General features: G+C 47.6%; 1 protein-coding gene across 3 annotated transcripts in view; it reads right to left on the bottom strand.

The window, feature by feature from the left end:
• The window catches only part of CLPB (caseinolytic mitochondrial matrix peptidase chaperone subunit B), a 72,705-nt gene that overhangs the window by 11,273 nt on the left and 49,833 nt on the right, over positions 1-11,599 (bottom strand). For all 3 annotated transcript variants that reach the window (XM_015641247.3, XM_033518338.1, XM_015641236.3), the window contains exons 7-9: positions 10,108-10,222; positions 3,272-3,349; positions 1,180-1,235 (exon numbers count right to left, since the gene is read on the bottom strand). In XM_015641247.3, coding sequence (XP_015496733.1) covers positions 1,180-1,235; positions 3,272-3,349; positions 10,108-10,222 — 249 coding nt within the window. The remainder of the gene's footprint in view (positions 1-1,179; positions 1,236-3,271; positions 3,350-10,107; positions 10,223-11,599) is intronic.

Genomic DNA, 11,599 nt, shown 5'->3' with positions numbered 1-11,599 from the left:
GAAGAGAAGAGAAGAGAAGAGAAGAGAAGAGAAGAGAAGAGAAGAGAAGAGAAGAGAAGAGAAGAGAAGAGAAGAGAAGAGAAGAGAAGAGAAGAAACCCCAGACAGCACTGAAGTGTCTTGCAAAGCCACCACTCCATGAAATAATTCCAACCCATCTTCTCTAAAATCTGACCACTGGGTAACAAACTAAATAATTCAAACTGGATACCAAACACTTCAGCACTTAAAACTCTGAGCAGGAAATCAATGTTGCATCGCTACAGTCCATACTGGCAGGATGTAACAAGTGGTGGAGCTGGGGACATGGAAAACAGATTTCTGGAATTTTATCCTTCTAGCAATTTACAGTGATAATAGTAATAGACAAAAAAATATGTTCACAACACAGCATGTCAAAATGAGCAAATTTCAACAGCGAGCACAAATGTTACATCCATTTAAATTTTTACAATTCAAATATTCTGTTGACATAGATAGGAGTATAAACAGTGTCCTGGGCTGATCCCACAGTGTGGGAAGCAGGGTGAAGTGGGGATTTTGCCCCTCTGCTCTGCTCAGGGAAGACCCCACCTGCAGAGCTGTCCCCAGGTCTGAGGTCCAACATCAAAGAGATGTGGACTTGTTGAAGTGAGTCCAGAGGAGGCCAGGAAGATACTCCAAGAGCTGGAGCCCCTCTGCTCTGGAGAGAGGCTGGGAGAATTGGGGATATTCAGCCTGGAGAAGCAATGGCTCCCAGAAGATCTTAGAGATCCTTCCAGTGCCTAAGGGGCTCAAGAGAAGAGTATGGAGTGACAGGACAAGGGGGAACTGCTTCCTACTGACAAAGGGCAGAGTAAGATTGAAAAAATTATTTGCTGTGAGGGCAGTGTGGCCCTGGCACACACTGCCTAGAGAAGCTGTGTCTGCCCCATCTCTGCAAGTGTTCAAGGCTAGGTTGGATGTGGCTTGGAGCAACCTGGTCTAGTGAAAAGTACCCCTGCACTTGACAGGAGGGGTGGAACTGGATGAGCTTAAAAAGCCCTTCCAACCCAGGCCTTTCTGTGACTCCATGGCCTTCACAGGTCCCTCTCAGTGCAGAAGAAGCACTGTCTCAGGGCAGCACAGCCATGCAATGAACCCCCTGATGACCCTCCCTGCACCCCTGTACTGCCAGCAGAATGCTGGGATGAGCTATTACCTTTTTGATGTCCTTATGGATATACTTGGCCGTTTGCTTGGCCAGCTCCGTTTTACCTGTTCCGGAGAGGGAAAGGAAAAACTTGCATTAAACCAGGTCTGTCCATCTTCTGTCTGTTCATCAGCTCTGCTAACACCAGAGCTGGAACTTCCTGCAACCAATACATGTGGGAAGTGGGTACTGCTGCTTTATCTCCAGGATCACACTCACTGGGGTTCCCAGCCTGGGCAGGGTGAACAGATGCATTGGAATAGTGGCATCTCTGCATTGGCTCCTTCAGCTTTAATTGATTCTCACATGATGGCAACAAAGCTCTTGATTTTTTCCACAGAAAGATGTGGATAGATCAGAGTTTTACTATATTGGATGGATCAGATTTTTGCTATATTTACCCTCGATATTCCAAGTTCCTTGTGCAATGCCTTGTAATCTCCAAATAAGGAATTTCAAGGAAATGGGGCGTTTTTTCTTTGCTTTATATAAGATGATGGTCAAAAAAATCTGGGATTAGGATCAATCAATAATGGAGCAAATCCATTCTGATGAGGGTGAATACATGCACCAGCTCATGACAGGCCATTCCCAGCCCATCCACTTGGGGAAAAACTTCCATTAAAGAGGCAGTTTTACTGAAGTGTGGGTGCCAGAAAACTTCTCTTCCCTGCTGCTACCTCCCAGCATGACACTGCCAGCTCTGTCAGGTTGGTCAGGGGAAGGATTGGGCTGATTCTGGCTCCTGGGATGACCAGTTGAGGTGAAGCCTGTCACTTTTCCAGAGGATGGATGCTCTGAGGGTTCACACTTGTCCCTCGCACACCTGTCAGCAGTGCACTGCACATGGATCCCTGTGGAATTTACTTGCACACTGAAAAATCAATGAGCAGGGACAGAATTAACTGTTCTGAAGAAAAAACCCACATGTTTTTAAAAGGAAATTAGGTTAAAAAGTACATTCTTACTGGAGTATTGTACATCTGCCCACAGCTGTATTTCAGGGACAAAAGATCTGGTGGGTCAGATCAGCAAATCAACAAAAAAAGAGCTACAATTATGGGAATTCATGGGATGTGTTCTGCTCCACCTGATAAATCTGTCAAAACTTCACATTTTATTTCAGTTTGACCTTTGCTGACTTTACATGATGCTGGATCAGGGCTCCTAAAGTGTAAGGATGCAAGAACCTATGTTTCTTATAAAAAAGAAAGAAGAAGGGGAAGGGGAAGGGGAAGGGGAAGGGGAAGGGGAAGGGGAAGGAAAAGGAAAAGGAAAAGGAAAAGGAAGAAGGAAAAGGAAACCCCCAATGAAAGGCCATGGTATTGGAAGAGCCAACAATTTACATCCCTGAGTCTTCAGGTGTGCTGTAGCAGGACAATGAAGTAGCAAAAATATTTTATCCTGGTTTTATACAGCTTTATAGCAACTTATTTGGAGTTAATGCTTGGCGTGGCACTGTTCTGTGGCAGGAGCATGGTCTCACCTGTGCCCCTTTAACCCTTCCAGCACTGGAGACCAGCCTTTTGGGAGGCAGGGGAGGCAGGAGAAGCCCTGAGGTTGTTCCAAATGTCACAGATCAGTTACTTTGAAGCTGTTTTGTTGGGTTTTTTCCCACAACTAAAAGTCATTTGGACTATTTCATGAACTGATCAGCTGTCATGTGGCATTTGATTGGGCTGGAGGACAAATCTTATCGGTGTCAATAAAATCCTGTCATTCCAAAGCAATCTGTGCCCACAGGAGCAGACAAGCAGAGATTCAGTTTGCAGGCAGCAAATTTCCACTATTATCCCACCATTCCCACTGGAATAGAGGGGTTTTCACTTGAAAATGGTTAAAGTAATACTTTTACTCTGCAAACTGTCCCTTTTTGAGACTTGGAGCGGGGGTGTCCTCTGGAATAACTCAGCATGAGGCTGGATGTGGCTGTGTGTGCTGGTGTCCAGCTGTGGTCACCCTGCTGCATGACAGGTGACTCACTGATAGATGACAGTGTGTTTAGCTGGTATTTTATTCAGACCCTGCAGCCCTGCAACAGCTTCCACCCCCTCTCCTCAGGGCTCTCCATCCCCCTCCGTCACCACAACCCAAATGTTACCTATTCCAGATGATCCCAAGAAAAGAAACACCAGCGGGTGCTCCTCATCATACCAGCCATTTTCCTTCCTTCGAATAGCTGCATTTGAAGACAATGAAAACAAAAAAGAGGGGGGGAAGCATATAAATCAATGCCACAAAGCAAGTGTAATTATCACTAAGTATACGCTATGTTTTACTGCTCTCTACCCACTCCCAGTCCTCCCTGCCATTAGTGCTCTCTAATTTGATTAGCCAGTCAAGGCCCCAGAGACACCTAATAAGGTTAGCATGGATTTGGAAAGCTGCCCAGAGCAGATTTCGGATAAAGTTTTCCAGGATGTGCACTCAGCGTTGCCAGGGAGACGGCAGACAGGGGGGGACAAGGATGGATGGATGGACAGAGGGATGGAGAGGCACTCTGCCTCGCCAGCTCCCAAGTGCAACCTTTCTGTGAGGAAAAAACAGCAGTTTTGAAGAGGCTTATAGGTTATTTCTGGCATGGAATGGGAAGAGGGAGGTGGCTGAAGGTCACAAACACTCTGAATTGGTGCAAAGATTGGGAGAAGTGTGGTGATTATCTCAGTGCCTCTCTAGACAGCAGCATCCAAGTGCATCCTGGGTGGAATACCAGTGGAAAATTTTACAAGAGGCAAGAGCCCTGATTCCCTCCCAAACTCCTGTCTGACCAACACAGTCCTTTCTCAGGACAGACATGGATCTGCTGCACAGAGTGGGTGATGGCTCCTACCCCCATAGGTGCCCACAGCTTCCCAAGGTGCTCTTCAGCCCCCCAGAGCAGCCTCAGCCTCTGTGAGTGTGCTCACCAAACCAGTAACATCACTGCACTGGGCTTATTTTTAGGAGGAGGAACTGTTTTTGAAGTCAAAAGATCAAATCTCATCTTCTGCTGGCTGGATCTGGTCTCTGGAACACAGAAGTGGTTCCCCTGGATTAGACCAGCTTCTAGTTCAACGTGAGAGATTAACTGGGAAAGACATCCCAGCCTTTCTGCTTTATCCACAGTATTTCAATCCAGCCTGTACTACAGCTCTTACACAGAGTTAATCCTTCCCTATGAAATCTTGTAAGGTGTTTTGTAAGAGTGAACATGCACTGTACAGACTCAGGACCCCTCAGACCCAGCAAGATCTCATGACTGGTGCACAGCACTCCCAGATCCTGCCAACCCCAAAATGTGGCACATTAGGCAGCAGTGGATAAAAATGGCAAGATGTCCAAAAATTGTAGCTGACAGGAATTTGAAGGTAGCAGGGGAAAACAGCAGCACTGGAGGTGGGATGAGCAGCAGGAAAATGCAGGGAGAGCTGTGACTTAAAGCTCTTGGAATGCTGCTGCACACAGGCATGGTAAAGCTTGGCCTCTGCTGCCTTTCAGTGGTGTCCACAGCAAAAGCAGGAATAAAGCCAAGAAAAAAATAAATCCACTTCTCTTTGTGACCCTTCTCTTTTGTCACCCTCATCTCCTTCTGGCCACTATCCTGGGTCTCAGCCTCTGTCCTTGTGCCTCAGTCCTGTGTCTCCCTTGAACAAGGCACTGGCTGGCTCTGTGGGGAGCTGTGGGTTTGTTTTCTTCCCTGAGCTGTCAGGAGACCAAGACAGTGGCTTTTAAAATCGCAGAATTTTTAAATTCAATCTCAAAGTCCAGTCCATAAAACCCTTTTCTTGATGGGGTACAGTACATAGAAAACACCTAAGAAAAGGCATCCTAGGCATGGCATGCTAAGAGTTCTTCCTGCAGGGGAGAGCAAACTGACATGGGAAATATATAGTGCCATTTTGCACTGAAAAAGATTTGTATATAAAAATATTTAAACAATATTTCCATTTTGCATATAAAAATGAATGGAATGTCACAGCCTACAGCCTGACACAGAAAGGCTGCCTGTGCCAGCAGGCACACACTGGGAAGATGTTAAACAGCAGTAGCTGAAGTGAGATATTCCAGCAGCTGGAGTGTATAGATGCATGGAGGGGTCTCATGGCAATTTGGAGCTGCAAGACCTGTATGAAACTGAGCTCCTCAGAGTCCATGCTTGTATTCCAGGAGACCCAGGTAGCATGGGAGCCAGCAGATCCAGTGAGGATTAGGAAAACAAGAGCAAAGCCTTACTGCAAAAACAAATCAATGAGCTGAGGTTAATGATGAGGGGTATGAGGAGTGACCTGACCAGAGTCATTAAGGATCTCCCCAAGAAGGCACTGAACTTGCTCAGCTACAGAGAAAATGAAGGTGCTCCAGGGGCTGAAGCAAGAGGATCAAACTACAAATAAAGCAGAACAGTTTTAATAACGAGGGTGATTAACCACTGCAGCCACTTAGGAAGAGAGTGGGACTGAATTCCTAATCCCTGTAAAGTCTTCAGGAAAAGCCAGAAGGGCTTCCCAAAAGGCAGTGTCAGCTTAGGACAAAGATAAATGACTGCATCACTGTCTCAGTATCAGAAAAATCCCCAATTTAACCTTAAATCCAAGGCATGCAGAATCATGTAATTGTAGAAGGATGTGGGTTGGAAGGGATCATCAGTTCCAACCCGTTCAGAAATGGGACTGAGTGCTGGGATTGTGCATTTAGCGGGAGCTGGACCTCAGTGGTGCAAGAACTGGCCATTCTGTGCCCAGACACAGGCAGATGCATTACCTGTCCTCCTGGCCATGCCAATGAGTCCTGACTCCTGCCAAGGCTTCATTATCTTGGGAACAAGCCCAGATGCAGCACTGGCTGGTGCCTGGCTACGTCTCACCCTGCCTGGGCATATCATCATGACAAGACCAGCTTGACTGCGGCCAGCAATCCAGTTCTGTTCAAAGTCCTGGGCAAAGCCTGGTGGGAATCCTGTCCTACCCTTCAGCTGCTCACTGGCCATGTCATCCCTGGAAACAGCCACCACAGCAGATGAAGAGGAGAAAATGCTCTGCCACTGGCAGGGAGGTGCAGAGAAGAGTCTCTGCTGCATCTCTGTGTGTCCTTCCCTTGTTGCACATGTTCCTTCTCAACCCTTTACGGCAGTGAACACGTGGGGTGGGGAAATTTCATAAAAATTGATGGGGACTAACACAACTGCTGATAATTCCTGCAACTATCTCAGCTAAAATAACAATGGTAATAAAAGTAATAAACTTCTGCTTTGGGGCATGGAGTCACCACTCACAGGGTCAAGAACATTCAGGGTCCAAAGACAGTGGGGTTAAGTGCTGGCTTCTTCCCCTTCCCTCCGCAGCAGGATGCCAGAGTTCATGGATAAATACTCAAAGCAACTCCAGGGATATAAAGCACCCCTTAAAAAACTACCACAAAGTTAGAGCTTTAGAGCTTGAGATTCAGCATGTGATCTCTGTAGGAAGATGCTAAGCATCATATTTAGGAAGAAATTCTTCCCTATGAGGCTAGTGAGGCACTGGCACAGGTTGCCAAGGGAAGTTGTGCCTGGAAGACCAGGCTGGAGCAACCTGGTCTAGTGGAAGGTGTCCTGTCCACATTAGGGGGATTGGAATGAGATGGGCTTTAAGGTCTCTTCTAACCCAAACTGTTCCATGCTCTCTAGTCAGCAGGTTAGTCAGATGAACAGAGTGATAAGGTGTCAATGCTTTTCTACAAGCAGCCTTAAAATGATGAGCTATTGCAGCACACAGCACTCTTGAGGTTTGGAAAAACTTAAAAAATCTGGATATCCCTAGGGAAGGGACACCACTCCCTAGGTTCCACCACTGGGGCTGGAGGAAGCTCTCTCAGGCTGTCCAGTGCAGTGTTCAGCTTCAGCAGTAGGAACAGAAGCCCCATCCCAGGCCAGAGCAGAACATCAGTGCCAGTTCCAAGGATGAAAATTTCAGCTAAGAAAGCCAGAGAAATACTCTTCTCCTTGGAGTTTGCACTCCCAAAGCAGCTGCTGGCCACGCTGACCGCTCTTCATTGTCACCCAAGCATGAAATCCATGCTCTGCCTCTGGGAAAGCTGCCCCCTTCCTTCCTCCTGGCAGAAATGAATAAATAAATAAATAAATACCAGGAGGGAGGTCACACTGCTGTGCTGAAATCTCATTATGACATTCAGCCCCAATGTCCAAAACAAGAGCCTGATGGTGATGACGCTGGGGCCTTCTTCTGCAGAGCTGTTTCTGACATTGCTGCCGTGCTCTTGCTTTATTTTGTCCATCTGTAACGGTGTGACTGCAGCCCTGTGTCTCCAAGAGGCCCTTCAGCCCGCTATTGAACTGATAAATTCACTGTATTACTTTACACAAATCAATACCCCAGCAGTTATCAGCACTTGATGTGACTGAAATTGGTTTCAGCCAATTTGTGAGTGTAATAAATGTCCATTTATCAAATCAATTCATTCTGTGGGGCTCCTCGGCCCATCCGGGTTTGGGGTACTGCAGGGTGAAGGCTCTGGGGCCAAACCCACCGTGGGATCATTGCCTCCATCCAGATTCTGCATTGATGCTCCAGGGTCTGCAGCATTCCCAAAGAAGCTCCCTTCCAGCCCTGCTGCTGGTGGCTCAGGGTTATGGAACCCCAAATTAGACCAACGCCATGTCCTTGCAAAGTTTCACCTGACCGACAGGCAGCAATACACATCAAACACCAGCCCTCATAAAGGATCCTATATTGGCCAAAATAACCCCAGTTTCCTTTGAACCAGAGCAGAATGATAGTCCTGCTCATCCATTTTCCTACAGTTTTGAAACACTGACCGATTTCAACATTATAGCTGCTCAAAATTGGGAATTTTATCATTAAAACAGATTTTTCTGTACTACCCCTTCTTCAAAATCTTTGAAAAATAAACACTTTTCCTTCCTTGCTCCTTATTCAGCTTCAGGAAGAGCTGTAACAGACTGCTTCAACCCTCAAGATTTATTCCCCCTGAAAGGGGGAAGTGGCAGGTTTGAGCCACCCTACTTCTAAGTGAGCACTGACCAGCAAACATTGCATATCCATATAAAAAAGGTATTCTTTACCTGTCATAATATTTAGGATATTAGACCAGAAACCAAATACACATACATATATATTTGGGAAAAATGTCTCCTTTAGTTTATAACCTCGGAGAGGAGATGTTGCTGATCCCCTCTGCCTCCACATCTTCCAGTGAAAAGGCAAAGCAGCCCTAACCAGCTCCAGAGCACAGACATTTAATGGAAGTGCCTGGAAACACAACCCTAAGCCTTTTAGCTGCTCATTTGTATGTACCAGTTAGAGAATCCCAGCAGTTCCTGAGATGGCAGAAATGACCTGCCTGTTTCTGATGTCAGGAGATGGAATATTTAATGGGGATTTTGTTAAGATGAACTGAACATCTAAACCTGTTGAGGGGAGTGGCCAAGCTGCCTCCCACCATCACCCAGTCAGTCACTGGTAGAAACCTTGTATGCTGGGAGATGCCCAGTTACCATCAGTTAACCATCATCCACCTTCTCCCAGTCCTGTCCTGCTCCACACAGCAGAAAAGAGTGCTGCAGGGCCTCGATATATCCTATGGAGGCAATGGGGAAGGATTTTCCCTATGTGGCAGTGATGCCAGGCTGTGGGTGCTGTGCCTGCAGTGGGCTCCCCACCAGCACTCCTGGTGCATCCCCTTGCAGGGGGTTGCTGAGATAACAGCTGGACTTGGTGATCTTAGAGGGTTTTCCTGAATGATTCCACAATTCTGTGATTCCATTCTATCCCCATCACTCCAGACCTTGTGCTTCTAACCCCAGATCACACGTTCCCTTTGTATTCCTGGCTAAGCCCCTCTGGAGACTGTTTGGATCATGCACCGAGTGACGGATTAAATCCAATTATTCAATTAAGGCACCAGTTATAAATTAAACATATCAGCCAGGCTCGGTGGCTCTGAAGATGTGGCATGTGGCAGATCTGCTCACCAGCAAATGGCAGTGGCAAGGGCAGAGTGGAGGGATGTAGGGACCGCAAAGCAGCAGGAAAATCAGCTGGGCACAAAATAAATAGCAAAGATAGAGAGGAAGTGCTTGAGAGAGAAAGTCCTGCCTCAAAATTCATCCTTCTGGACAGAAAACTAAAAGAAAAGAAAATGAAAAGAAAAACCAGGCAGAAGGGAAGGGAGGAGGGGACAGAGTCTCCCACTATCTTTTGGTCCAATATCCCGAGGCTGCAGGGGTATCAAGCACATTCCCTATAATTCAATAAGAAAAACCTCCATAAAGGCAAGGACGTTAATGCGCAGAAACGCCACCTGTGTCAGGAACAGGCACTGACCATTAATCACAGCTCCCCAATTAGCTGGGGCTGCTGCCCCCAGGCACAGCCGCCCTCTGAACACGCAGGGTGGCTGTTGTTTTTGCAGGAGTGTAGACTCCTTCCCAGCTCCTTCCCGCTTCCTTTGCAGCTCCCAGCCCACACTGGGCTCCTCTTTGTAAACTAAACACAGTGAGTTTCTGTTTCTGCCAGCATGTTCCTTGTGGTTCTGCCCTGCTCTCAACAGCTCTTATTTTGCTGTCTCATTTTCAGGCATTTACTGGGATGCACGAATTGGTCAGGAATGATTGACAGGATCCAGAGGTTTTGGACTGGCAAATCAAACCCAGCCCAGATTGCTGGAGCCTTGATTTCACAGAATCACAGAACCGTTTGTGTTGGGAGAGTTTCAAGCTCATCTCATTCCAACCCTCTGCTATGGTCCACTAGACCACATTGTTCCAAGCCCCATCCAACCTGGCTTTAAACACTTCCACAGATGGGGCATCCACTGTGAATTCCCCAACCTTGCAGACCTGCCTGGAAGCAGCGTCAGATCAAGGCTTGAGGGAACAGCTTGTCTTCCCTGTGGAACAGGTATGGGAGGGCAGAGTCAGCAGCATGTGAAGGGTCCTACCTCCCCCCACTGTGGCTATGGCATTCTCCTGACCAATGATGTGCTCTTTTAGCCGCTGTTCCAGTGGGAATCTCCGCCGTTCCTCCACTTCCCTCCTGCGCTGCTCCTCCTGGAACTGTGGAGGGAAGAAAACATAGGGATCAGAGGCTTTAATGGAGCCTTGGGTCAGTACACAGAAGTCAGAGCCCTATATGGGGACCTCTCTGACATGGAGCCAGAGCACCCCAGGTCACATGCAGTTTGGTCTGGATGCACCAGCTTTAGCTAGAGGAAATTTCTGGATCTGTCACAGATAGAAGTTGGGGTAAGTGGGAATGGGGATCCTGCAGATGGGCAACCAGACCCTGTGCTACCACTGTACTGGTGACAGAGAGGGAACAATGGCACTGCTCAACAGCTCTTAACCATTATGTGCTGTTTGGGAAATAAAGCCATGACTGTTCTACCTACGTTTGTCTTCCTAGCCTCCAACCATTTCCTGTTCAGACTCCAACCAGATCCTGCAGGGATGGCAGAGTATCACTGTGCCTTACATCCAAGAGCTGGAGAGGGACTTTGGACACAGACATGGAGTAACAGGAGAAGGGGGAATGGCTTCCCATTGACAGAGGGCAAGGTTCGATGGGATATTGGGAAGAAATTCTTCCCTGTGAGGGTGGTGATGCCCTGGCACAGACTGCCCAGAGCAGCTGTGGCTGCCCCATCCCAGGCAGTGTCCAAGGCCAGGCTGGATGGGGCTTGGACCAGCTTGGTCTAGTGGAAGGTGTCCCTACCCATGGCAGGGGGTTGAAATCAGGTGAGCTATAAAGTCCCTTCCAATCCAAAAACTGTGATTCTAAGATCTTTAGAAAGTGCTGCTGAGCACCCCTTCCTGCCACAAGCTATGCTTGGCCATTCCCCACTGAGACTATTTCCTTGGGAAGATTTCATCCCCCAAAGCCAGACTCATATCAAGACAGAACACAAAGAGCCCATGGTGTTTGCCAAGTGAGTAACTGCACCCACAGAACAGCCCTTGTCATTGAACCTGCCTCACTAAGGAGAAACACCCTCTAACAAAGCCAGAAGGCAGGTGCCAAAGCTGCAGCAGGGTCCAGCTGCTGGAGCCAGAGTGGATAACCCCCAGCCAGGCTGCTGACATCTCCTGGGCTAGCAGTGATTCTGACAGAAGTTTAAAAATAATAAATAGCAAACAATCCAATTTTGGCCAGTGCTATCAGTCTCACGTGTAACAGAGATGCCATCAGCCCTGATCCTCACACAGAGCAATAACTTCCCTGCAGATCCCAGTGGAGCAGCTCTGGGACAGACATCCTGACTGTGCTGATCCCCCCGGTGCTGGGTACGACCTCACCATACATCTGTGTCTGTCTGTAGGATCCTGACAAATCTTTTCTCTCTCGCTCCCCTCTGGCCTTTTGGAAGGTGCAAGGATGTGATCAGTGATGTTAGTAGAGTGGGTAAGATGTACAGGAAGAGAAGGAAGGGATAC

This window comes from Parus major, chromosome 1 (assembly GCF_001522545.3).
Source record: "Parus major isolate Abel chromosome 1, Parus_major1.1, whole genome shotgun sequence".
Taxonomy (NCBI): domain Eukaryota; kingdom Metazoa; phylum Chordata; class Aves; order Passeriformes; family Paridae; genus Parus; species Parus major.
Note: the sequence above shows the minus strand (reverse complement) of the source record. Positions and strands in the feature narration are given on the sequence as shown.